The sequence below is a fragment of the Oncorhynchus mykiss genome, chromosome 18 (assembly GCF_013265735.2).
Source record: "Oncorhynchus mykiss isolate Arlee chromosome 18, USDA_OmykA_1.1, whole genome shotgun sequence".
Lineage (NCBI taxonomy): Eukaryota > Metazoa > Chordata > Actinopteri > Salmoniformes > Salmonidae > Oncorhynchus > Oncorhynchus mykiss.
The window spans coordinates 50255563-50280410 of NC_048582.1; the positions used below are offsets into that span (position 1 = coordinate 50255563).

The 24848-nt window shown below is 40.7% G+C and overlaps 1 protein-coding gene across 8 annotated transcripts in view; it reads right to left on the reverse strand.

Moving 5' to 3' along the window:
- Positions 1-458: 458 nt before the first annotated feature.
- LOC110496438 (PHD finger protein 14) overlaps positions 459-24848 on the reverse strand; it is a 103112-nt gene continuing 78722 nt past the window's right edge. For 6 of the 8 annotated variants that reach the window (XM_021572346.2, XM_036953021.1, XM_021572347.2 and 3 more), the window contains one exon: positions 460-1063. In XM_021572346.2, coding sequence (XP_021428021.2) covers positions 980-1063 — 84 coding nt within the window. In that variant the 3' untranslated portion in view covers positions 460-979. Of the gene's footprint in view, positions 1064-24848 lie in introns of all 8 variants that reach the window. The other 2 variants (XM_036953025.1, XM_036953024.1) reach the window with 1 other exon arrangement.

Below are 24848 nucleotides of genomic sequence, written 5' to 3' on the forward strand. Positions count from 1 at the left end.
CTGAGACTGGGATGGAGATTTGTCTTCCAACAAGACAATGATCCAAAACATAAAGCAAAATCTACAATGGAATGGTTCAAAAATAAACATATCCAGGTGTTAGAATGGTCAAGTCAAAGTCCAGACCTGAATCCAATCGAGAATCTGTGGAAAGAACTGAAAACTGCTGTTCACAAATGCTCTCCATCCAACCTCACTGAGCTCGAGCTGTTTTGCAAGGAGGAATGGGAAAACATTTCAGTCTCTCGATGTGCAAAACTGATAGAGACATACCCCAAGAGACTTACAGCTGTAATCGCAGCAAAAGGTGGCGCTACAAAGTATTAACTTAAGGGGGCTGAATAATTTTGCACGCCCAATTTTTCAGTTTTTGATTTGTTAAAAAAGTTTGAAATATCCAATAAATGTCGTTCCACTTCATGATTGTGTCCCACTTGTTGTTGATTCTTCACAAAAAATACAGTTTTATATCTTTATGTTTGAAGCCTGAAATGTGGCAAAAGGTCGCAAAGTTTAAGGGGGCCGAATACTTTCGCAAGGCACTGTATCAGTGACATCTCCAGTTACCATAGCGAGTGTGAGGGTTCAGCCCTGTCCCGTTAGAAAATACATACTATTCCCTCTAAAAGATCACCAAATGCATTCTGTTCTCTAAAATATACTGTTCCTCTGGCTACAAAACTAACGTGAGTAGTACCTCTGTGCTCTGTCCCATATCTTACTGAAGAGAAAAGATGAGTTAGCATGGTCCCAGATCTGTTTGGGCCATCTTGTGGTTGTGTAGTCATTAGCTGCAAGAAAGCACAAACAGATCTGGGACCAGGCTAGAGATGAGCAGTAATGGCAGTAAAACGGTGAGACACTGCAGACTGTCCTGTTTGCTACAGATCTTTCAAGCGGAATTGACGACACTGACCATCCGGTGACCACTAACATTTGATCATTGTGCTCAAGATATGGTAAAACTGTTGTTTTTGTTTCAGTTGGGAACTTCGTATGGGAATTTGTGCTCTGTCGTTTCCTCTTGGACAGAATCGTCCTCTTCGTCCTCCTCATGTTCCTCCTGAAACATAAAACAACATATAAATCGGGTCAACACAGAATATTCAGGCACGGTATTTTCCTCACCTGGGTCCCCAAAATGGGTCCGTAGAAGGTGAAACATATCAAAGTCCTTTAGACCATAGTTGGACAAATCACATCCTAACTCACAACCACAAATTAGATTTTTAGAAAGGTCTGTCAAAATACCAACAGGGATAAGCAGTTAGTGTTGGTAGGTTAGTGTTGTGTCGGTGTTAGTTAGTGGTGACTTCCCTGCTAACAACATTGCTCAGCAGCCATTTCCTATTAAAACATAGAGCTGTAGAGAGGCTGGGCCCAGAGGGGGCAGGCGACAGCAGCAACAGTGACTAAACGACTCTGACAGATGCAATTATCTCCATCTCTAGAGGTTAATATACACACTGAGTTAGAACCACATCTACACACTATGCACACTGTTAGAAACAGCGGGCCTTTACATCCACACCAAGAATCTACACTAGGCCTACACCTCATGTAGGTCTGTCCATCTGCACGTTCGTGTATATGTACAGTGGGGCAAAAATGTATTTAGTCAGCCACCAATTGTGCAAGTTCTCCCACTTAAAAAGATGAGAGAGGCCTGTAATCTTCATCATAGGTACACTTCAACTATGACAGACAAAATGAGAAAAAAAAATCCAGAAAATCACATTGTAGGATTTTTAATGAATTTATTTGCAAATTATGGTGGAAAATAAGTATTTGGTCACCTACAAACAAGCAAGATTTCTGGCTCTCACAGACCTGTAACTTATTTTTTAAGAGGCTCCTCTGTCCTCCACTCGTTACCTGTATTAATGGCACCTGTTTGAACTTGTTATCAGTATAAAAGACACCTGTCCACAACCTCAAACAGTCACACTCCAAACTCCACTATGGCCAAGACCAAAGAGCTGTCAAAGGACACTAGAAACAAAATTGTAGACCTGCACCAGGCTGGGAAGACTGAATCTGCAATTGGTAAGCAGCTTGGTTTGAAGAAATCAACTGTGGGGGCAATTATTAGGAAATGGAAGACATACAAGACCACTGATAATCTCCCTTGATCTGGGGCTACACACAAGATCTCACCCCATGGGGTCAAAATGATCACAAGAACGGTGAGCAAAAATCCCAGAACCACACGGGGGTACCTAGTGAATGACCTGCAGAGAGCTGGGACCAAAGCAACAAAGCCTACTATCAGCAACACACTATGCCGCCAGGGACTCAAATCCTGCAGTGCCAGACGTGTCCCCCTGCTGAAGCCAGTACATGTCCAGGCCCATCTGAAGTTTGCTAGAAAGCATTTGGATGATCCAGAAAAAGATTGGGAGAATGTCATATGGTCAGATGAAACCAAAATATAACCTTTTGGTAAAAACTCAACTCGTCGTGTTTGGAGGACAAAGAATGCTGAGTTGCCTCCAAAGAACACCAAACCTACTGTGAAGCATGGGGGTGGAAACATCATGCTTTGGGGCTGTTTTTCTGCAAAGGGACCAGGGCGACTGATCCGTGTAAAGGAAAGAATGAATGGGGCCATGTATCGTGAGATTTTGAGTGAAAACCTCCTTCCATCAGAAAGGGCATTGAAGATGAAACGTGGCTGGTTCTTTCAGCATGACAATGATCCCAAACACACCGCCCGGGCAACGAAGGAGTGGCTTCGTAAGAAGCATTTCAAGGTCCTGGAGTGGCCTAGCCAGTCTCCAGATCTCAACCCCATAGAAAATCTTTGGAGGGAGTTGAAAGTCCGTGTTGCCCAGCAACAGCCCCAAAACATCACTGCTCTAGTCTTTTACCAAATAGGGCTATCTTCTGTATACCCCCTACCTTGTCACAACACAACTGATGGCTCAAACGCATTAAGAAGGAAAGACATTCCACAAATTCATTTTTAACAAGGCACACCTGTTCATTTAAATGCATTCCAGGTGATTACCTCATGAAGCTGGTTGAGAGAATGCCAAGAGTGTTTAAAGCTGTCATCAAGGCAAAGGGTGGCTACTTTGAAGAATCTCAAATATTAAATATATTTAGATTTATTTAACACTTTTTTGCTTATTACTTGATTCCATGTGTTATTTCATATGTGTTATTATTCTACTATGTAGAAAATAGTAAAAAATAAAGAAAAACCCTTGAATGAGAAGGTGTGTCCAAACTTTTGACTGGTACTGGATATATATATTTTCTTTCTAAGATGCACATTCTCTCCTCTCCTCAGTTCCTGAATTCATGTGCTGCTGCTGTAGGGAGGGGGGCATTGTCTAGGCAACTGAAGACTGGTTTGCTACAACACCTTGCTTGTTTCAGCAAGGAGCAACAAAGTTTGGACTCAACCTCACGAATGCCCGGCCGTTCAGTCATCTGTTTGTTCCACAAAAAAAAAACATTGTTATGACGGTTATTTTGTTTTTATGAGTCTTCATCCATAACCCTATTTCCTATGGTATTTATTATAACACAAGAGCAAATCTCCCAAACCTCCCAAGTGCACTTCAACAGCAGCTAATTGGGCGAATTGAGTATCTAAACATCAAGCCCCCTCCCAGGTATTCAGAGTATCTCTCGCCACATACAGTATCTAAGGATGCGTCCCAAATGGCACCTTTTCACCTATCTAGTACACTACTTTTGACCAGAGCCCTATGGGCCCTCCCTATTGGCCCGGTGAATAGAGTGAACTGGGACTAGGGTGCCAATTGGGACGCAGCCTAACTACGTAGCAGGATCCCCCAGGCTTGTTAACTATAAGACAGTAACTGTGGAGTCATAAATCAACCAGGGGCCAGAGTTTAGTTCTGGTTCATATATCACCCTGTAACTCACACAAACCTTGTCTGTGTCTGCACCTCTCTGGACACACTTTTGATATGCAGCCTGCCCCTGGTGAAAAATGCCTTACTTTTTCCTGAACTCAGGATACTTCTCTACTTCCCTCCTCCGCCCGGTCCTTGTGGGCCGATATAAATCTATCATTGCCGGGGATGACATGTTGTGAACCCCGGCCGCCGTACATATCGGCCTGTGCCATCCACCAAATCTCTCTGACAAGCCTGCCAATTTTCCAATTACCTGTGGTACCATTCACTATCACATCCCCAGGCAGATCTCTCTCTCCCTCCCTCTCGCTCTCCCTCTTTCTCCTTCCTTGATGTAGTGTCTGTCCCTGGAGAGAAGGGGGAGGGGAGACACCCCTGTTCCTGGCCTCTTGGGGACTGATTTGCAGGGCCTGCTGCTAATCTCCTCCTCTCCCCTCCATCCACCTCCCTCCCAGGAGTATGACGGCACTACACAATATACACTGAAGGAGCTAAGGAGAGAGATGGCCAATAGAAACATAGAAACGTGCTGATATGATCATTACTATCACTGCTGTGGGATTCATTAGAGACGCCATTGGAAATGGAGGACATGAACAATGACAAGTAACTAACCACAACTATATGCTGTGGTGTACCCTTTCCATTATGACCACGGCCATTAGATCTGGCACCAGGCTAGGAGAAACCCTGGGCCTGTTCCGTAACAGAAACAGGAGAGTGAGATAGTGGGTCCAGCCTTGTGTCAGGGTCCCTGACAGACAGAGTGATATTTTGCTCTGTGAGGAGCAGAATGGAGAGGCAGAGAGCCACCAGAAAGATGTCTCAGAGGGCCTGGCGAAAGGGAGAGAGCAGTGGAGGAAGAGGGAATAAGAGGGAAGAAACTGACAGGCTCTGGCATATCTCCATCCCTCCCCTCTGGAAGAGAGGTAGGGGGAGAGGGGGATGGAGGGGATGGGGGAAAGAGAGAGACAGGAAGGGAGAGCTCTCCATGGGTCCCCAGCCCTCTGGCACCAGCAGCATATACAGATGATAATGAAATGCCATACTTTTTATTCTAATTGAGTTTGGTGTTCTTAAAGGGCATGCAGAGCCTGTCGTCCACCGCGCTCCTGCTTTCTCACACACTGCTACTGCTGCTCTCAACATGTGAGTCTGGAAGGAGAGGAGGAGGAGAGGAAAGAAGGTGGGTAGAGAGGAGGGGGAGAGAGAGAAACAGGGAGACTACTCCCCCCACACAGGAGAAGGAGAGGAGGAGGAGAGGAAAGAAGGAGGGTAGAGAGGAGGGGAAGAGAGAGAAACAGGGAGACTACTCCCCCCACAAGGAGAGCAAGGAAGAGAGGGGGAGGAGGAGGAGAGCGAAGAGAGGACAGAAGTGAACCCTAGGTGGCAACAAAGGCTCATGGAGCTGCTAATGTGTGTGAGGCAGAGACCCCCGCTGCCTGGTAGGAAGAACGACATTGCTCTAAAAGACGAGTGAAGCACCCCCCCTCCTCCCTCCCTCCCTCCCTCCCTCCCTCCCTCCCACACACGCCATGCAGGCAACTTCATAAAGCGGGATTAAAAATAATGCTGTAAAAGAAAATGGAAACGTCCAGCGCTGCATGTCTCATTCTTTAATGAGCTTTAGCACTGGTCCTTTATCAAGCCGGCGCAGTCCTCAAAAGAATTAGCAGCTAATTAGTATGACTTATTTTCCTTATCGTGTTTTCTGCTTTTATTGTATTTAGTAGTGTGGTTGTCTGCGGTGCACTGTGTGTGTGTGGTGGAGGAAGCAGTGCTATGGTACTGGGTTTCTTTGATAGGTGCTGCTGGGTGGTTCTGGGGGTTTCACAGCATCCCAGCAAGGTATTGATGCTCCTAGAGCCACATGAAAACACCCACAGTGTGAACAACATTAAAGCACACAAATAACTACCGATCAAAACACCTCATGTGACCCAAACTAAAGACCAAAAAAGAGCACACACAGACAGACACTGGTGTGAAGCCCTGTGTGTATTCATAGTCAAACACTATTTTTTCATAAAGATGTTTAGTCATTTTGAAAGGGACAGATTCAATTCCAATGGCACAAAACAAATTGATTGAGCCAATGAAGAGTCGTGTGTCTGTGTGAAGGGCTGTGTGAAGAGCTGTGTGCCTGTGTGTGAAGAGCTGTGTGCCTGTGTGTGAAGAGCTGTGTGTCTGTGTGTGAAGAGCTGTGTGTCTGTGTGTGAAGAGCTGAGTGCCTGTGTGTGAAGAGCTGTGTGTCTGTGTGTGAAGAGCTGTGTGTCTGTGTGTGAAGAGCTGTGTGTCTGTGTGTGAAGAGCTGTGTGTCTGAAGAGGCGTGTGTCTGTGTGTGAAGAGGCGTGTGTCTGTGTGAAGAGCTGTGTGTCTGTGTGTGAAGAGCTGTGTGTCTGTGTGTGAAGTTGTGTGTCTGTGTGTGAAGAGGCGTGTGTCTGTGTGAAGAGCTGTGTGCCTGTGTGCGAAGAGCTGTGTGTCTGAAGAGCTGTGTGCCTGTGTGTGAAGAGCTGTGTGTCTGTGTGTGAAGAGTTGTGTCTCTGTGTGTGAAGTTGTGTGTCTGTGTGTGAAGTTGTGTGTCTGTGTATGAAGAGGCGTGTGTCTGTGTGAAGAGCTGTGTGCCTGTGTGTGAAGAGCTGTGTGTCTGTGTGTGAAAAGTTGTGTGTGTGTGAAGTTGTGTGCCTGTGTGTGAAGAGCTGTGTGCCTGTGTGTGAAGAGCTGTGTGTCTGTGTGTGAAGAGCTGTGTGCCTGTGTGTGAAGAGCTGTGTGTGAAGAGCTGTGTGTGAAGAGCTGTGTGTCTGATGAGTCGTGTGTGCATGTGTGTCAGTGTTTGAGCATGAATGTGTGTTAATATGTGTATAAGTGTGTGTGTGTGTGTGTGTATGAGAGTGGGAGGTTATGAGCGTGAATGTGTGTGTGTGTGTGCACTGGTGTGTTTTAAAGCCTCTTTTGCCATTCAGGTGAGGACACAATAGCATTGGTTGGGTCATAAACAGTCGCTTCATTAGCTTGCTCAGACTGTGCGTTACGCGCTACATTTAACCCCCTCTCACTCACACACTCCACCTCTTCTCCTCTCTCGCCTCTTCTCCTCTACCTCGCTCTTCTCTGGTCCTCTTCTCCTTCCTCTCTTCCCTACTCTTCTCCCTCTCCTAATGTCTTCCTCTCCATTGCTCCCTACACACCACCGCCCAGCCAAACCAGTTACCAGAAAGCAGCACAATTACATTTCATGACTGGGCATATTTGTGATTCCCATTTCATTTATTACAAAGGGCATTCATTAATCTCCCTTCTTTTCCGAGAAGTGGAATTTCATTTTAGTGAGCCGTGACAGATACTGAGGTGAGCCTACCAGGCCAGGTCTAATTTAATCAGAGGTAAAATGCACAAGCGGGAGGTTTTTTATCCTCTGTTTGATAAGCGCTGATGCTCACAGGGAAAGTATATGGTGGTGGTGGGAAGAGAAGTCATTTCTCTCTGTTTCCAATTTCAACCATTTAAAAAGTGGCACGGAATCATAAATAGCGGCTAAAGTGCTTGGTAGGAATCTGCAGGCCAAATTGGCCCAAGTGCCTCCTCCATTATCTCTGAGTGCTGGAGAGGAGAAACAAATCAGGAACAAATAAAAACAACAGAAACATCAAAGAAGCGGAACATGAGGGACCAGAGGACACGCCAATGAGAAGCCTGGCTGCTTGAGAGATTGTTGACTGCTGAATGTGGCTATGAAGGACTGGAAAGAGCACTAAGATGCATTACAATAATCTCTTCTTTCTCTTGTTCACTTCCCTCCACGTATTTGACAGGAAATGACTGTCGCAAGTAGTGAACACGTCAGGAGGAATAATTCATTATTGGGAAATACCCCTAGAGAAGTAATATATGGTGATTAAACTACAGGACTCTACACTAAAGAGGTTGACTGGTCTGTTGACTGATTATCTAACCACAGGACACTACACTAGAGAGGTACTGTACTGTTGACTGGTCATCTAACTACACGACACTAGAGAGGTACTGTACTGTTGACTGGTCATCTAACTACACGACACTAGAGAGAGGTACTGTACTGTTGACTGGTCATCTAACTACACAACACTAGAGAGAGGTACTGTACTGTTGACTGGTCATCTAACTACACGACACTAGAAAGAGGTACTGTATTGTTGACTGATCATCTAACTACACGACAATAGAGAGAGGTAACGTACTGTTGACTGGTATCTAACTACAGGACACATGAGAGGTACTGTACTGATGACTGGTCATCTAACTACACGACAGTAGAGAGAGGTACTGTACTGTTGACTGGTCATCTAACTACAGGACACTAGAGAGGTACTGTACTGTTGACTGGTCATCTAACTACAGGACACATGAGAGGTACTGTACTGATGACTGGTCATCTAACTACACGACACTAGAAAGAGGTACTGTATTGTTGACTGATCATCTAACTACACGACACTAGAGAGAGGTAAGGTACTGTTGACTGGTCATCTAACTACAGGACACATGAGAGGTACTGTACTGATGACTGGTCATCTAACTACACGACAGTAGAGAGAGGTACTGTACTGTTGACTGGTCATCTAACTACAGGACACTAGAGAGGTACTGTACTGTTGACTGGTCATCTAACTACAGGACACTACACTAGAGAGGTACTGTACTGTTGACTGGTCATCTAACTACAGGACACTAGAGAGGTACTGTACTGTTGACTGGTCATCTAACTACAGGACACTAGAGAGGTACTGTACTGTTGACTGGTCATCAAACTACAGGACACTACACTAAAGAGGTACTGTACTGTTGACTGGTCATCAAACTACAGGACACTACACTAAAGAGGTACTGTACTGTTGACTGGTCATCTAACTACAGGACACTAGAGAGGTACTGTACTGTTGACTGGTCATCAAACTACAGGACACTACACTAAAGAGGTACTGTACTGTTGACTGGTCATCAAACTACAGGACACTACACTAAAGAGGTACTGTACTGTTGACTGGTCATCTAACTACAGGACACTAGAGAGGTACTGTACTGATGACTGGTCATCTAACTACACGACACTAGAAATAGGTACTGTATTGTTGACTGATCATCTAACTACACGACACTAGAGAGAGGTAAGGTACTGTTGACTGGTCATCTAACTACAGGACACATGAGAGGTACTGTACTGATGACTGGTCATCTAACTACACGACAGTAGAGAGAGGTACTGTACTGTTGACTGGTCATCTAACTACAGGACACTAGAGAGGTACTGTACTGTTGACTGGTCATCTAACTACAGGACACTACACTAAAGAGGTACTGTACTGTTGACTGGTCATCTAACTACAGGACACTAGAGAGGTACTGTACTGTTGACTGGTCAACTAACTACAGGACACTAGAGGTACTGTACTGTTGACTGGTCATGTAACTACACGACACTACACTAGAGAGAGGTACTGTACTGTAGACTGGTCATCTAACTACAGGACACTAGAGAGGTACTGTACTGTTGACTGGTCATCTAACTACAGGACACTAGAGAGGTACTGTACTGTTGACTGGTCAGCAAACTACATGACACTAAACTAGAGAGGTACTGTACTGTTGACTGGACACCTAACAACAGGACACTACAATAGAGAGGTACTGTTCTGTTGACTGGTGATCTAACTACACTACACTAGATAGGTACTGTACTTTTGAGTGATCGTCTAACTATAGGACACTACTGGTCATCTAACTACAGGACACTAGAGAGGTACTGTACTGTTGACCGGTCATGTAACTACAGGACACTACACTAGAGAGAGGTACTGTACTGTTGACTGGTCATCTAACTACAGGACACTAGAGAGGTACTGTACTGTTGACTGGTCATCTAACTACAGGACACTAGAGAGGTACTGTACTGTTGACTGGTCATCTAACTACAGGACACTAGAGAGGTACTGTACTGTTGACTGGTCAGCAAACTACATGACACAAACTAGAGAGGTACTGTACTGTTGACTGGACACCTAACTACAGGACACTACACTAGAGAGGTACTGTTCTGTTGACTGGTGATCTAACTACACTACACTAGATAGGTACTGTACTTTTGAGTGATCGTCTAACTATAGGACACTACTGGTCATCTAACTACAGGACACTAGAGAGGTACTGTACTGTTGACTGGTCATCCAACTACAGGACACTACACTAGAGAGGTACTGTACTGTTGACTCGTCATCTAACTACAAGACACATGAGAGGTACTGTAATGTTGACTGGTCATCTAACTACAGGACAGTAGAGAGGTACTGTACTGTTGACTGGTCATCAAACTACATGACACTAAACTAGAGAGGTACTGTACTGTTGACTGGACACCTAAGGTTCCAGGAAGGTATTAGTCTACTATTACTATTATATTATGGACATGAGAGTACAGTCTCTCTCTCTCTAGACTATTATATTATGGACATGAGAGTACAGTCTCTCTCTCTAGACTTATATTATGGACATGAGAGTACAGTCTCTCTCTCTAGACTATTATATTATGGACATGAGAGTACAGTCTCTCTCTCTAGACTATTATATTATGGACATGAGAGTACAGTCTCTCTCTCTCTCTCTATATAGACTATTATATTATGGACATGAGAGTACAGTCTCTCTCTCTAGACTATTATATTATGGACATGAGAGTACAGTCTCTCTCTCTCTAGACTATTATATTATGGACATGAGAGTACAGTCTCTCTCTCAAGACTATTATATTATGGACAGGAGAGTACAGTCTCTCTCTCTCTCTCTAGACTATTATATTATGGACATGAGAGTACAGTCTCTCTCTCTAGACTTATATTATGGACATGAGAGTACAGTCTCTCTCTCTAGACTATTATATTATGGACATGAGAGTACAGTCTCTCTCTCTAGACTATTATATTATGGACATGAGAGTACAGTCTCTCTCTCTAGACTATTATATTATGGACAGGAGAGTACAGTCTCTCTCTCTAGACTATTATATTATGGACATGAGAGTACAGTCTCTCTCTCTAGACTATTATATTATGGACAGGAGAGTACAGTCTCTCTCTCTAGACTATTATATTATGGACAGGAGAGTACAGTCTCTCTATATAGACTATTATATTATGGACATGAGAGTACAGTCTCTCTCTCTCTAGACTATTATATTATGGACATGAGAGTACAGTCTCTCTCTCTCTAGACTATTATATTATGGACATGAGAGTACAGTCTCTCTCTCTCTCTAGACTATTATATTATGGACAGGAGAGTACAGTCTCTCTCTCTAGACTATTATATTATGGACATGAGAGTACAGTCTCTCTCTCTAGACTATTATATTATGGACATGAGCGTATAGTCTCTCTCTCTCTCTCTAGACTATTATATTATGGACATGAGAGTACAGTCTCTCTCTCTCTCTAGACTATTATATTATGGACATGAGAGTACAGTCTCTCTCTCTAGACTATTATATTATGGACATGAGAGTACAGTCTCTCTCTCTAGACTATTATATTATGGACATGAGAGTACAGTCTCTCTCTCTAGACTATTATATTATGGACATGAGAGTACAGTCTCTCTCTAGACTATTATATTATGGACATGAGAGTACAGTCTCTCTCTAGACTATTATATTATGGACATGAGAGTACAGTCTCTCTCTAGACTATTATATTATGGACAGGAGAGTACAGTCTCTCTCTCTCTATAGACTATTATATTATGGACATGAGAGTACAGTCTCTCTCTCTCTCTAGACTATTATATTATGGACATGAGAGTACAGTCTCTCTCTCTAGACTATTATATTATGGACATGAGAGTACAGTCTCTCTCTCCCTCTAGACTATTATATTATGGACATAAGAGTACAGTCTCTCTCTCTAGACTATTATATTATGGACATGAGAGTACAGTCTCTCTCTCCCTCTAGACTATTATATTATGGACATAAGAGTACAGTCTCTCTCTCTAGACTATTATATTATGGACATGAGAGTACAGTCTCTCTCTCTCTCTCTCTCTCTCTCTCTAGACTATTATATTATAGGCATGAGAGTACAGTCTCTCTCTCTCTAGACTATTATATTATGGACATGAGAGTACAGTCTCTCTCTCTCTTGACTATTATATTATGGACATGAGAGTACAGTCTCTCTCTCTCTAGACTATTATATTATGGACATGAGAGTACAGTCTCTCTCTCTCTTGACTATTATATTATGGACATGAGAGTACAGTCTCTCTCTCTCTAGACTATTATATTATGGACATGAGAGTACAGTCTCTCTCTCTCTTGACTATTATATTATGGACATGAGAGTACAGTCTCTCTCTCTAGACTATTATATTATGGACATGAGAGTACAGTCTCTCTCTCTAGACTATTATATTATGGACATGAGAGTACAGTCTCTCTCTCTAGACTATTATATTATGGACATGAGAGTACAGTCTCTCTCTCTCTAGACTATTATATTATGGACATGAGAGTACAGTCTCTCTCTCTCTAGACTATTATATTATGGACATGAGAGTACAGTCTCTCTCTCTCTTGACTATTATATTATGGACATGAGAGTACAGTCTCTCTCTCTCTCTAGACTATTATATTATGGACATGAGAGTACAGTCTCTCTCTCTCTCTAGACTATTATATTATGGACATGAGAGTACAGTCTCTCTCTCTAGACTATTATATTATGGACATGAGAGTACAGTCTCTCTCTCTCTCTCTCTAGACTATTATATTATGGACATGAGAGTACAGTCTCTCTCTCTCTCTAGACTATTATATTATGGACATGAGAGTACAGTCTCTCTCTCTCTTGACTATTATATTATGGACATGAGAGTACAGTCTCTCTCTCTCTCTAGACTATTATATTATGGACATGAGAGTACAGTCTCTCTCTCTCTCTAAACTATTATATTATGGACATGAGAGTACAGTCTCTCTCTCTCTAGACTATTATATTATGGACAGGAGAGTACAGTCTCTCTCTCTCTCTAGACTATTATATTATGGACATGAGAGTACAGTCTCTCTCTCTCTAGACTATTATATTATAACATGAGAGTACAGTCTCTCTCTCTCTAGACTATTATATTATGGACATGAGAGTACAGTCTCTCTCTCTCTCTCTCTAGACTATTATATTATAGACATGAGAGTACAGTCTCTCTCTCTCTCTAGACTATTATATTATGGACAGGAGAGTACAGTCTCTCTCTCTCTCTAGACTATTATATTATGGACATGAGAGTACAGTCTCTCTCTCTAGACTTATATTATGGACATGAGAGTACAGTCTCTCTCTCTAGACTATTATATTATGGACAGGAGAGTACAGTCTCTCTCTCTAGACTATTATATTATGGACATGAGAGTACAGTCTCTCTCTCTAGACTATTATATTATGGACATGAGCGTATAGTCTCTCTCTCTCTCTAGACTATTATATTATGGACATGAGAGTACAGTCTCTCTCTCTCTCTAGACTATTATATTATGGACATGAGAGTACAGTCTCTCTCTCTCTCTAGACTATTATATTATGGACATGAGAGTACAGTCTCTCTCTCTAGACTATTATATTATGGACATGAGAGTACAGTCTCTCTCTCCCTCTAGACTATTATATTATGGACATAAGAGTACAGTCTCTCTCTCTAGACTATTATATTATGGACATGAGAGTACAGTCTCTCTCTCTCTCTCTAGACTATTATATTATAGGCATGAGAGTACAGTCTCTCTCTCTCTCTCTCTCTCTCTCTAGACTATTATATTATAGACATGAGAGTACAGTCTCTCTCTCTAGACTATTATATTATGGACATGAGAGTACAGTCTCTCTCTCTCTAGACTATTATATTATGGACATGAGAGTACAGTCTCTCTCTCTCTTGACTATTATATTATGGACATGAGAGTACAGTCTCTCTCTCTCTAGACTATTATATTATGGACATGAGAGTACAGTCTCTCTCTCTCTTGACTATTATATTATGGACATGAGAGTACAGTCTCTCTCTCTAGACTATTATATTATGGACATGAGAGTACAGTCTCTCTCTCTAGACTATTATATTATGGACATGAGAGTACAGTCTCTCTCTCTAGACTATTATATTATGGACATGAGAGTACAGTCTCTCTCTCTCTCTAGACTATTATATTATGGACATGAGAGTACAGTCTCTCTCTCTCTAGACTATTATATTATGGACATGAGAGTACAGTCTCTCTCTCTCTAGACTATTATATTATGGACATGAGAGTACAGTCTCTCTCTCTCTAGACTATTATATTATGGACATGAGAGTACAGTCTCTCTCTCTCTCTAGACTATTATATTATGGACAGGAGAGTACAGTCTCTCTCTCAAGACTATTATATTATGGACAGGAGAGTACAGTCTCTCTCTCTCTCTCTATATAGACTATTATATTATGGACATGAGAGTACAGTCTCTCTCTCTAGACTATTATATTATGGACATGAGAGTACAGTCTCTCTCTCTCTCTCTATATAGACTATTATATTATGGACATGAGAGTACAGTCTCTCTCTCTAGACTATTATATTATGGACATGAGAGTACAGTCTCTCTCTCTCTAGACTATTATATTATGGACATGAGAGTACAGTCTCTCTCTCAAGACTATTATATTATGGACAGGAGAGTACAGTCTCTCTCTCTCTCTCTAGACTATTATATTATGGACATGAGAGTACAGTCTCTCTCTCTAGACTTATATTATGGACATGAGAGTACAGTCTCTCTCTCTAGACTATTATATTATGGACATGAGAGTACAGTCTCTCTCTCTAGACTATTATATTATGGACATGAGAGTACAGTCTCTCTCTCTAGACTATTATATTATGGACAGGAGAGTACAGTCTCTCTCTCTAGACTATTATATTATGGACATGAGAGTACAGTCTCTCTCTCTAGACTATTATATTATGGACAGGAGAGTACAGTCTCTCTCTCTAGACTATTATATTATGGACAGGAGAGTACAGTCTCTCTATATAGACTATTATATTATGGACATGAGAGTACAGTCTCTCTCTCTCTAGACTATTATATTATGGACATGAGAGTACAGTCTCTCTCTCTCTAGACTATTATATTATGGACATGAGAGTACAGTCTCTCTCTCTCTCTAGACTATTATATTATGGACAGGAGAGTACAGTCTCTCTCTCTAGACTATTATATTATGGACATGAGAGTACAGTCTCTCTCTCTAGACTATTATATTATGGACATGAGCGTATAGTCTCTCTCTCTCTCTCTAGACTATTATATTATGGACATGAGAGTACAGTCTCTCTCTCTCTCTAGACTATTATATTATGGACATGAGAGTACAGTCTCTCTCTCTAGACTATTATATTATGGACATGAGAGTACAGTCTCTCTCTCTAGACTATTATATTATGGACATGAGAGTACAGTCTCTCTCTCTAGACTATTATATTATGGACATGAGAGTACAGTCTCTCTCTAGACTATTATATTATGGACATGAGAGTACAGTCTCTCTCTAGACTATTATATTATGGACATGAGAGTACAGTCTCTCTCTAGACTATTATATTATGGACAGGAGAGTACAGTCTCTCTCTCTCTATAGACTATTATATTATGGACATGAGAGTACAGTCTCTCTCTCTCTCTAGACTATTATATTATGGACATGAGAGTACAGTCTCTCTCTCTAGACTATTATATTATGGACATGAGAGTACAGTCTCTCTCTCCCTCTAGACTATTATATTATGGACATAAGAGTACAGTCTCTCTCTCTAGACTATTATATTATGGACATGAGAGTACAGTCTCTCTCTCCCTCTAGACTATTATATTATGGACATAAGAGTACAGTCTCTCTCTCTAGACTATTATATTATGGACATGAGAGTACAGTCTCTCTCTCTCTCTCTCTCTCTCTCTCTAGACTATTATATTATAGGCATGAGAGTACAGTCTCTCTCTCTCTAGACTATTATATTATGGACATGAGAGTACAGTCTCTCTCTCTCTTGACTATTATATTATGGACATGAGAGTACAGTCTCTCTCTCTCTAGACTATTATATTATGGACATGAGAGTACAGTCTCTCTCTCTCTTGACTATTATATTATGGACATGAGAGTACAGTCTCTCTCTCTCTAGACTATTATATTATGGACATGAGAGTACAGTCTCTCTCTCTCTTGACTATTATATTATGGACATGAGAGTACAGTCTCTCTCTCTAGACTATTATATTATGGACATGAGAGTACAGTCTCTCTCTCTAGACTATTATATTATGGACATGAGAGTACAGTCTCTCTCTCTAGACTATTATATTATGGACATGAGAGTACAGTCTCTCTCTCTCTAGACTATTATATTATGGACATGAGAGTACAGTCTCTCTCTCTCTAGACTATTATATTATGGACATGAGAGTACAGTCTCTCTCTCTCTTGACTATTATATTATGGACATGAGAGTACAGTCTCTCTCTCTCTCTAGACTATTATATTATGGACATGAGAGTACAGTCTCTCTCTCTCTCTAGACTATTATATTATGGACATGAGAGTACAGTCTCTCTCTCTAGACTATTATATTATGGACATGAGAGTACAGTCTCTCTCTCTCTCTCTCTAGACTATTATATTATGGACATGAGAGTACAGTCTCTCTCTCTCTCTAGACTATTATATTATGGACATGAGAGTACAGTCTCTCTCTCTCTTGACTATTATATTATGGACATGAGAGTACAGTCTCTCTCTCTCTCTAGACTATTATATTATGGACATGAGAGTACAGTCTCTCTCTCTCTCTAAACTATTATATTATGGACATGAGAGTACAGTCTCTCTCTCTCTAGACTATTATATTATGGACAGGAGAGTACAGTCTCTCTCTCTCTCTAGACTATTATATTATGGACATGAGAGTACAGTCTCTCTCTCTCTAGACTATTATATTATAACATGAGAGTACAGTCTCTCTCTCTCTAGACTATTATATTATGGACATGAGAGTACAGTCTCTCTCTCTCTCTCTCTAGACTATTATATTATAGACATGAGAGTACAGTCTCTCTCTCTCTCTAGACTATTATATTATGGACAGGAGAGTACAGTCTCTCTCTCTCTCTAGACTATTATATTATGGACATGAGAGTACAGTCTCTCTCTCTAGACTTATATTATGGACATGAGAGTACAGTCTCTCTCTCTAGACTATTATATTATGGACAGGAGAGTACAGTCTCTCTCTCTAGACTATTATATTATGGACATGAGAGTACAGTCTCTCTCTCTAGACTATTATATTATGGACATGAGCGTATAGTCTCTCTCTCTCTCTAGACTATTATATTATGGACATGAGAGTACAGTCTCTCTCTCTCTCTAGACTATTATATTATGGACATGAGAGTACAGTCTCTCTCTCTCTCTAGACTATTATATTATGGACATGAGAGTACAGTCTCTCTCTCTAGACTATTATATTATGGACATGAGAGTACAGTCTCTCTCTCCCTCTAGACTATTATATTATGGACATAAGAGTACAGTCTCTCTCTCTAGACTATTATATTATGGACATGAGAGTACAGTCTCTCTCTCTCTCTCTAGACTATTATATTATAGGCATGAGAGTACAGTCTCTCTCTCTCTCTCTCTCTCTCTCTAGACTATTATATTATAGACATGAGAGTACAGTCTCTCTCTCTAGACTATTATATTATGGACATGAGAGTACAGTCTCTCTCTCTCTAGACTATTATATTATGGACATGAGAGTACAGTCTCTCTCTCTCTTGACTATTATATTATGGACATGAGAGTACAGTCTCTCTCTCTCTAGACTATTATATTATGGACATGAGAGTACAGTCTCTCTCTCTCTTGACTATTATATTATGGACATGAGAGTACAGTCTCTCTCTCTAGACTATTATATTATGGACATGAGAGTACAGTCTCTCTCTCTAGACTATTATATTATGGACATGAGAGTACAGTCTCTCTCTCTAGACTATTATATTATGGACATGAGAGTACAGTCTCTCTCTCTCTCTAGACTATTATATTATGGACATGAGAGTACAGTCTCTCTCTCTCTAGACTATTATATTATGGACATGAGAGTACAGTCTCTCTCTCTCTAGACTATTATATTATGGACATGAGAGTACAGTCTCTCTCTCTCTAGACTATTATATTATGGACATGAGAGTACAGTCTCTCTCTCTCTCTAGACTATTATATTATGGACAGGAGAGTACAGTCTCTCTCTCTAGACTATTATATTATGGACATGAGAGTACAGTCTCTCTCTCTAGACTATTATATTATGGACATGAGCGTATAGTCTCTCTCTCTCTCTCTAGACTATTATATTATGGACATGAGAGTACAGTCTCTCTCTCTCTCTAGACTATTATATTATGGACATGAGAGTACAGTCTCTCTCTCTAGACTATTATATTATGGACATGAGAGTACAGTCTCTCTCTCTAGACTATTATATTATGGACATGAGAGTACAGTCTCTCTCTCTAGACTATTATATTATGGACATGAGAGTACAGTCTCTCTCTAGACTATTATATTATGGACATGAGAGTACAGTCTCTCTCTAGACTATTATATTATGGACATGAGAGTACAGTCTCTCTCTAGACTATTATATTATGGACAGGAGAGTACAGTCTCTCTCTCTCTATAGACTATTATATTATGGACATGAGAGTACAGTCTCTCTCTCTCTCTAGACTATTATATTATGGACATGAGAGTACAGTCTCTCTCTCTAGACTATTATATTATGGACATGAGAGTACAGTCTCTCTCTCCCTCTAGACTATTATATTATGGACATAAGAGTACAGTCTCTCTCTCTAGACTATTATATTATGGACATGAGAGTACAGTCTCTCTCTCCCTCTAGACTATTATATTATGGACATAAGAGTACAGTCTCTCTCTCTAGACTATTATATTATGGACATGAGAGTACAGTCTCTCTCTCTCTCTCTCTCTCTCTCTCTAGACTATTATATTATAGGCATGAGAGTACAGTCTCTCTCTCTCTAGACTATTATATTATGGACATGAGAGTACAGTCTCTCTCTCTCTTGACTATTATATTATGGACATGAGAGTACAGTCTCTCTCTCTCTAGACTATTATATTATGGACATGAGAGTACAGTCTCTCTCTCTCTTGACTATTATATTATGGACATGAGAGTACAGTCTCTCTCTCTCTAGACTATTATATTATGGACATGAGAGTACAGTCTCTCTCTCTCTTGACTATTATATTATGGACATGAGAGTACAGTCTCTCTCTCTAGACTATTATATTATGGACATGAGAGTACAGTCTCTCTCTCTAGACTATTATATTATGGACATGAGAGTACAGTCTCTCTCTCTAGACTATTATATTATGGACATGAGAGTACAGTCTCTCTCTCTCTAGACTATTATATTATGGACATGAGAGTACAGTCTCTCTCTCTCTAGACTATTATATTATGGACATGAGAGTACAGTCTCTCTCTCTCTTGACTATTATATTATGGACATGAGAGTACAGTCTCTCTCTCTCTCTAGACTATTATATTATGGACATGAGAGTACAGTCTCTCTCTCTCTCTAGACTATTATATTATGGACATGAGAGTACAGTCTCTCTCTCTAGACTATTATATTATGGACATGAGAGTACAGTCTCTCTCTCTCTCTCTCTAGACTATTATATTATGGACATGAGAGTACAGTCTCTCTCTCTCTCTAGACTATTATATTATGGACATGAGAGTACAGTCTCTCTCTCTCTTGACTATTATATTATGGACATGAGAGTACAGTCTCTCTCTCTCTCTAGACTATTATATTATGGACATGAGAGTACAGTCTCTCTCTCTCTCTAGACTATTATATTATGGACATGAGAGTACAGTCTCTCTCTCTCTAGACTATTATATTATGGACAGGAGAGTACAGTCTCTCTCTCTCTCTAGACTATTATATTATGGACATGAGAGTACAGTCTCTCTCTCTCTAGACTATTATATTATAACATGAGAGTACAGTCTCTCTCTCTCTAGACTATTATATTATGGACATGAGAGTACAGTCTCTCTCTCTCTCTCTCTAGACTATTATATTATAGACATGAGAGTACAGTCTCTCTCTCTCTCTAGACTATTATATTATGGACAGGAGAGTACAGTCTCTCTCTCTCTCTAGACTATTATATTATGGACATGAGAGTACAGTCTCTCTCTCTAGACTTATATTATGGACATGAGAGTACAGTCTCTCTCTCTAGACTATTATATTATGGACAGGAGAGTACAGTCTCTCTCTCTAGACTATTATATTATGGACATGAGAGTACAGTCTCTCTCTCTAGACTATTATATTATGGACATGAGCGTATAGTCTCTCTCTCTCTCTAGACTATTATATTATGGACATGAGAGTACAGTCTCTCTCTCTCTCTAGACTATTATATTATGGACATGAGAGTACAGTCTCTCTCTCTCTCTAGACTATTATATTATGGACATGAGAGTACAGTCTCTCTCTCTAGACTATTATATTATGGACATGAGAGTACAGTCTCTCTCTCCCTCTAGACTATTATATTATGGACATAAGAGTACAGTCTCTCTCTCTAGACTATTATATTATGGACATGAGAGTACAGTCTCTCTCTCTCTCTCTAGACTATTATATTATAGGCATGAGAGTACAGTCTCTCTCTCTCTCTCTCTCTCTCTCTAGACTATTATATTATAGACATGAGAGTACAGTCTCTCTCTCTAGACTATTATATTATGGACATGAGAGTACAGTCTCTCTCTCTCTAGACTATTATATTATGGACATGAGAGTACAGTCTCTCTCTCTCTTGACTATTATATTATGGACATGAGAGTACAGTCTCTCTCTCTCTAGACTATTATATTATGGACATGAGAGTACAGTCTCTCTCTCTCTTGACTATTATATTATGGACATGAGAGTACAGTCTCTCTCTCTAGACTATTATATTATGGACATGAGAGTACAGTCTCTCTCTCTAGACTATTATATTATGGACATGAGAGTACAGTCTCTCTCTCTAGACTATTATATTATGGACATGAGAGTACAGTCTCTCTCTCTCTCTAGACTATTATATTATGGACATGAGAGTACAGTCTCTCTCTCTCTAGACTATTATATTATGGACATGAGAGTACAGTCTCTCTCTCTCTAGACTATTATATTATGGACATGAGAGTACAGTCTCTCTCTCTCTCTAGACTATTATATTATGGACATGAGAGTACAGTCTCTCTCTCTCTCTCTAGACTATTATATTATGGACATGAGAGTACAGTCTCTCTCTCTAGACTATTATATTATGGACATGAGAGTACAGTCTCTCTCTCTCTCTCTCTAGACTATTATATTATGGACATGAGAGTACAGTCTCTCTCTCTCTCTAGACTATTATATTATGGACATGAGAGTACAGTCTCTCTCTCTCTTGACTATTATATTATGGACATGAGAGTACAGTCTCTCTCTCTCTAGACTATTATATTATGGACAGGAGAGTACAGTCTCACTCTCTCTCTCTAGACTATTATATTATGGACATGAGAGTACAGTCTCTCTCTCTCTAGACTATTATATTATGGACATGAGAGTACAGTCTCTCTCTCTAGACTATTATATTATGGACAGGAGAGTACAGTCTCTCTCTCTCTCTAGACTATTATATTATGGACATGAGAGTACAGTCTCTCTCTCTCTTGACTATTATATTATGGACATGAGAGTACAGTCTCTCTCTCTAGACTATTATATTATGGACAGGAGAGTACAGTCTCTCTCTCTCTAGACTATTATATTATGGACATGAGAGTACAGTCTCTCTCTCTCTCTAGACTATTATATTATGGACATGAGAGTACAGTCTCTCTCTCTAGACTATTATATTATGGACATGAGAGTACAGTCTCTCTCTCTAGACTATTATATTATGGACATGAGAGTACAGTCTCTCTCTCTCTCTAGACTATTATATTATGGACATGAGAGTACAGTCTCTCTCTCTCTCTAGACTATTATATTATGGACATGAGAGTACAGTCTCTCTCTCTCTAGACTATTATATTATGGACATGAGAGTACAGTCTCTCTCTCTAGACTATTATATTATGGACATGAGAGTACAGTCTCTCTCTCTAGACTATTATATTATGGACATGAGAGTACAGTCTCTCTCTCTAGACTATTATATTATGGACATGAGAGTACAGTCTCTCTCTCTAGACTATTATATTATGGACATGAGAGTACAGTCTCTCTCTCTCTCTCTCTAGACTATTATATTATGGACATGAGAGTACAGTCTCTCTCTCTCTCTAGACTATTATATTATGGACATGAGAGTACAGTCTCTCTCTCTAGACTATTATATTATGGACATGAGAGTACAGTCTCTCTCTCTAGACTATTATATTATGGACATGAGAGTACAGTCTCTCTCTCTCTCTAGACTATTATATTATGGACATGAGAGTACAGTCTCTCTCTCTCTCTAGACTATTATATTATGGACATGAGAGTACAGTCTCTCTCTCTAGACTATTATATTATGGACATGAGAGTACAGTCTCTCTCTCTCTCTCTCTAAACTATTATATTATGGACATGAGAGTACAGTCTCTCTCTCTCTCTAGACTATTATATTATGGACATGAGAGTACAGTCTCTCTCTCTCTAGACTATTATATTATGGACAGGAGAGTACAGTCTCTCTCTCTAGACTATTATATTATGGACATGAGAGTACAGTCTCTCTCTCTAGACTATTATATTATGGACAGGAGAGTACAGTCTCTCTCTCTCTCTAGACTATTATATTATGGACATGAGAGTACAGTCTCTCTCTCTCTCTCTCTAAACTATTATATTATGGACAGGAGAGTACAGTCTCTCTCTCTAGACTATTATATTATGGACAGGAGAGTACAGTCTCACTCTCTCTCTCTAGACTATTATATTATGGACATGAGAGTACAGTCTCACTCTCTCTCTCTAGACTATTATATTATGGACATGAGAGTACAGTCTCTCTCTCTCTAGACTATTATATTATGGACAGGAGAGTACAGTCTCTCTCTCTAGACTATTATATTATGGACATGAGAGTACAGTCTCTCTCTCTAGACTATTATATTATGGACAGGAGAGTACAGTCTCTCTCTCTCTAGACTATTATATTATGGACATGAGAGTACAGTCTCTCTCTCTCTCTAGACTATTATATTATGGACATGAGAGTACAGTCTCTCTCTCTAGACTATTATATTATGGACATGAGAGTACAGTCTCTCTCTCTCTAGACTATTATATTATAACATGAGAGTACAATACAGAATTTTATAAAGGGGAAGATACAGTATACAGGAGGCCCTCTCTCTCTCTCCCCTGATCCCCATTAGTGTGATTTATGGCATTGATGGGACACACTCCTCCACCCAAGGTAGACCCCCTCCCCATTTAAAACAATTCCATTTAAACTACGTTGGACAAACAGCCATCAAACTCAAAGTAATTTGAAGAAATGTAATGAAATACACAAGAGGCCCAGTTAGATCTAGCCAATGGACCTTAGTTGCATCAACATCAGGTGTGTGTACATAGGGATACTCAATGTCACCTTTGTGTTGCTGATAAGTTAGCTCTATTAATAATGCATTGTCTGTCTGGGAAGCTACAGATGCTGGAGAGGGAGCGAGGGAGAGAAGGAGAGAGAAGGGGGAGAGAGAAGGAGAGAGAAGGGGGGAGAGAGAAGGAGAGAGAAGGGGGAGAGAGAAGGGGGAGAGAGAGAGACAGAGAGAGAGAGATACTTGGGAGAGAGAGGGTGAGATGCTGGGAGGAAGGGAGGGAAAGAAGGAGAGAGAAGGGGGGAGAGAGAGAGAGACAGAGAGAGATACTTGGGAGAGGTGCTGGGAGGAAGGGAGGGAGAGAAGGAGAGCGCGAGAGAGAAGAGGGGACAGAGAGATAGAGAGAGATGCTTGGGAAAGAGGGAGAGAGAGAGATGCTGGGAGGAAGGGAGGGAGAGAAGTAGGGAGAGACTCTAGCTATTCTCCTGCAGTCTTCTTGTCATCTGGAGGGTTGACATAACTTTTTCTCCAAACCAATTCCTCCACACTTTGTCTTTTATTTGAGTTTTTAACCCATTTTTCTCCCCAATTTCGTGATATCCAATTGGTAGCTGCAACTGCCGTACGGACTCGGGAGAGGCGAAGGTCGAGAGCCGTGCGTCCTCCGAAACATGACCCCGCCACACTGCTTCTTGACACACTGCTTGCTTAACTTGGAAGTCAGCCGCACCAATGTGTCAGAGGAAACACTGTACACCTGGCGACCGCGTCAGCGTGCACTGCGCCCGGCCCGCCACAGTCGCAAGACTGTATTTGCTCAGCCACATGCAAGATGCTGAGCCCAAACACTGGTGATTGTTCCTACTTGACCTTTACGTGTCCTGGTCATAAATGTTGTAGCCACAAAATGTTTGTTTTTGATTTTCACTTGCAATTAAATCTGGCCACGTTTGAAAAAGGCCATTATCAAAAGATGAGCTGAACTCACCTAATGCCCTAAGACCATTGCTTTACTTCCACCAACAACAAAACGGCATCGCAAAGAGGTTATAAGCTGCATCAGCAGGTCTCAGAGAGTGGTGGCATGTGCAATCTTTTCTGTCTTTGTGTCTGCTGCTCCCACAGTCTTCATAGAGTACACATCCAGGATGTAGTGTAGGTGGTCCTGGGAGCTGAGTACACATCCAGTATGTAGT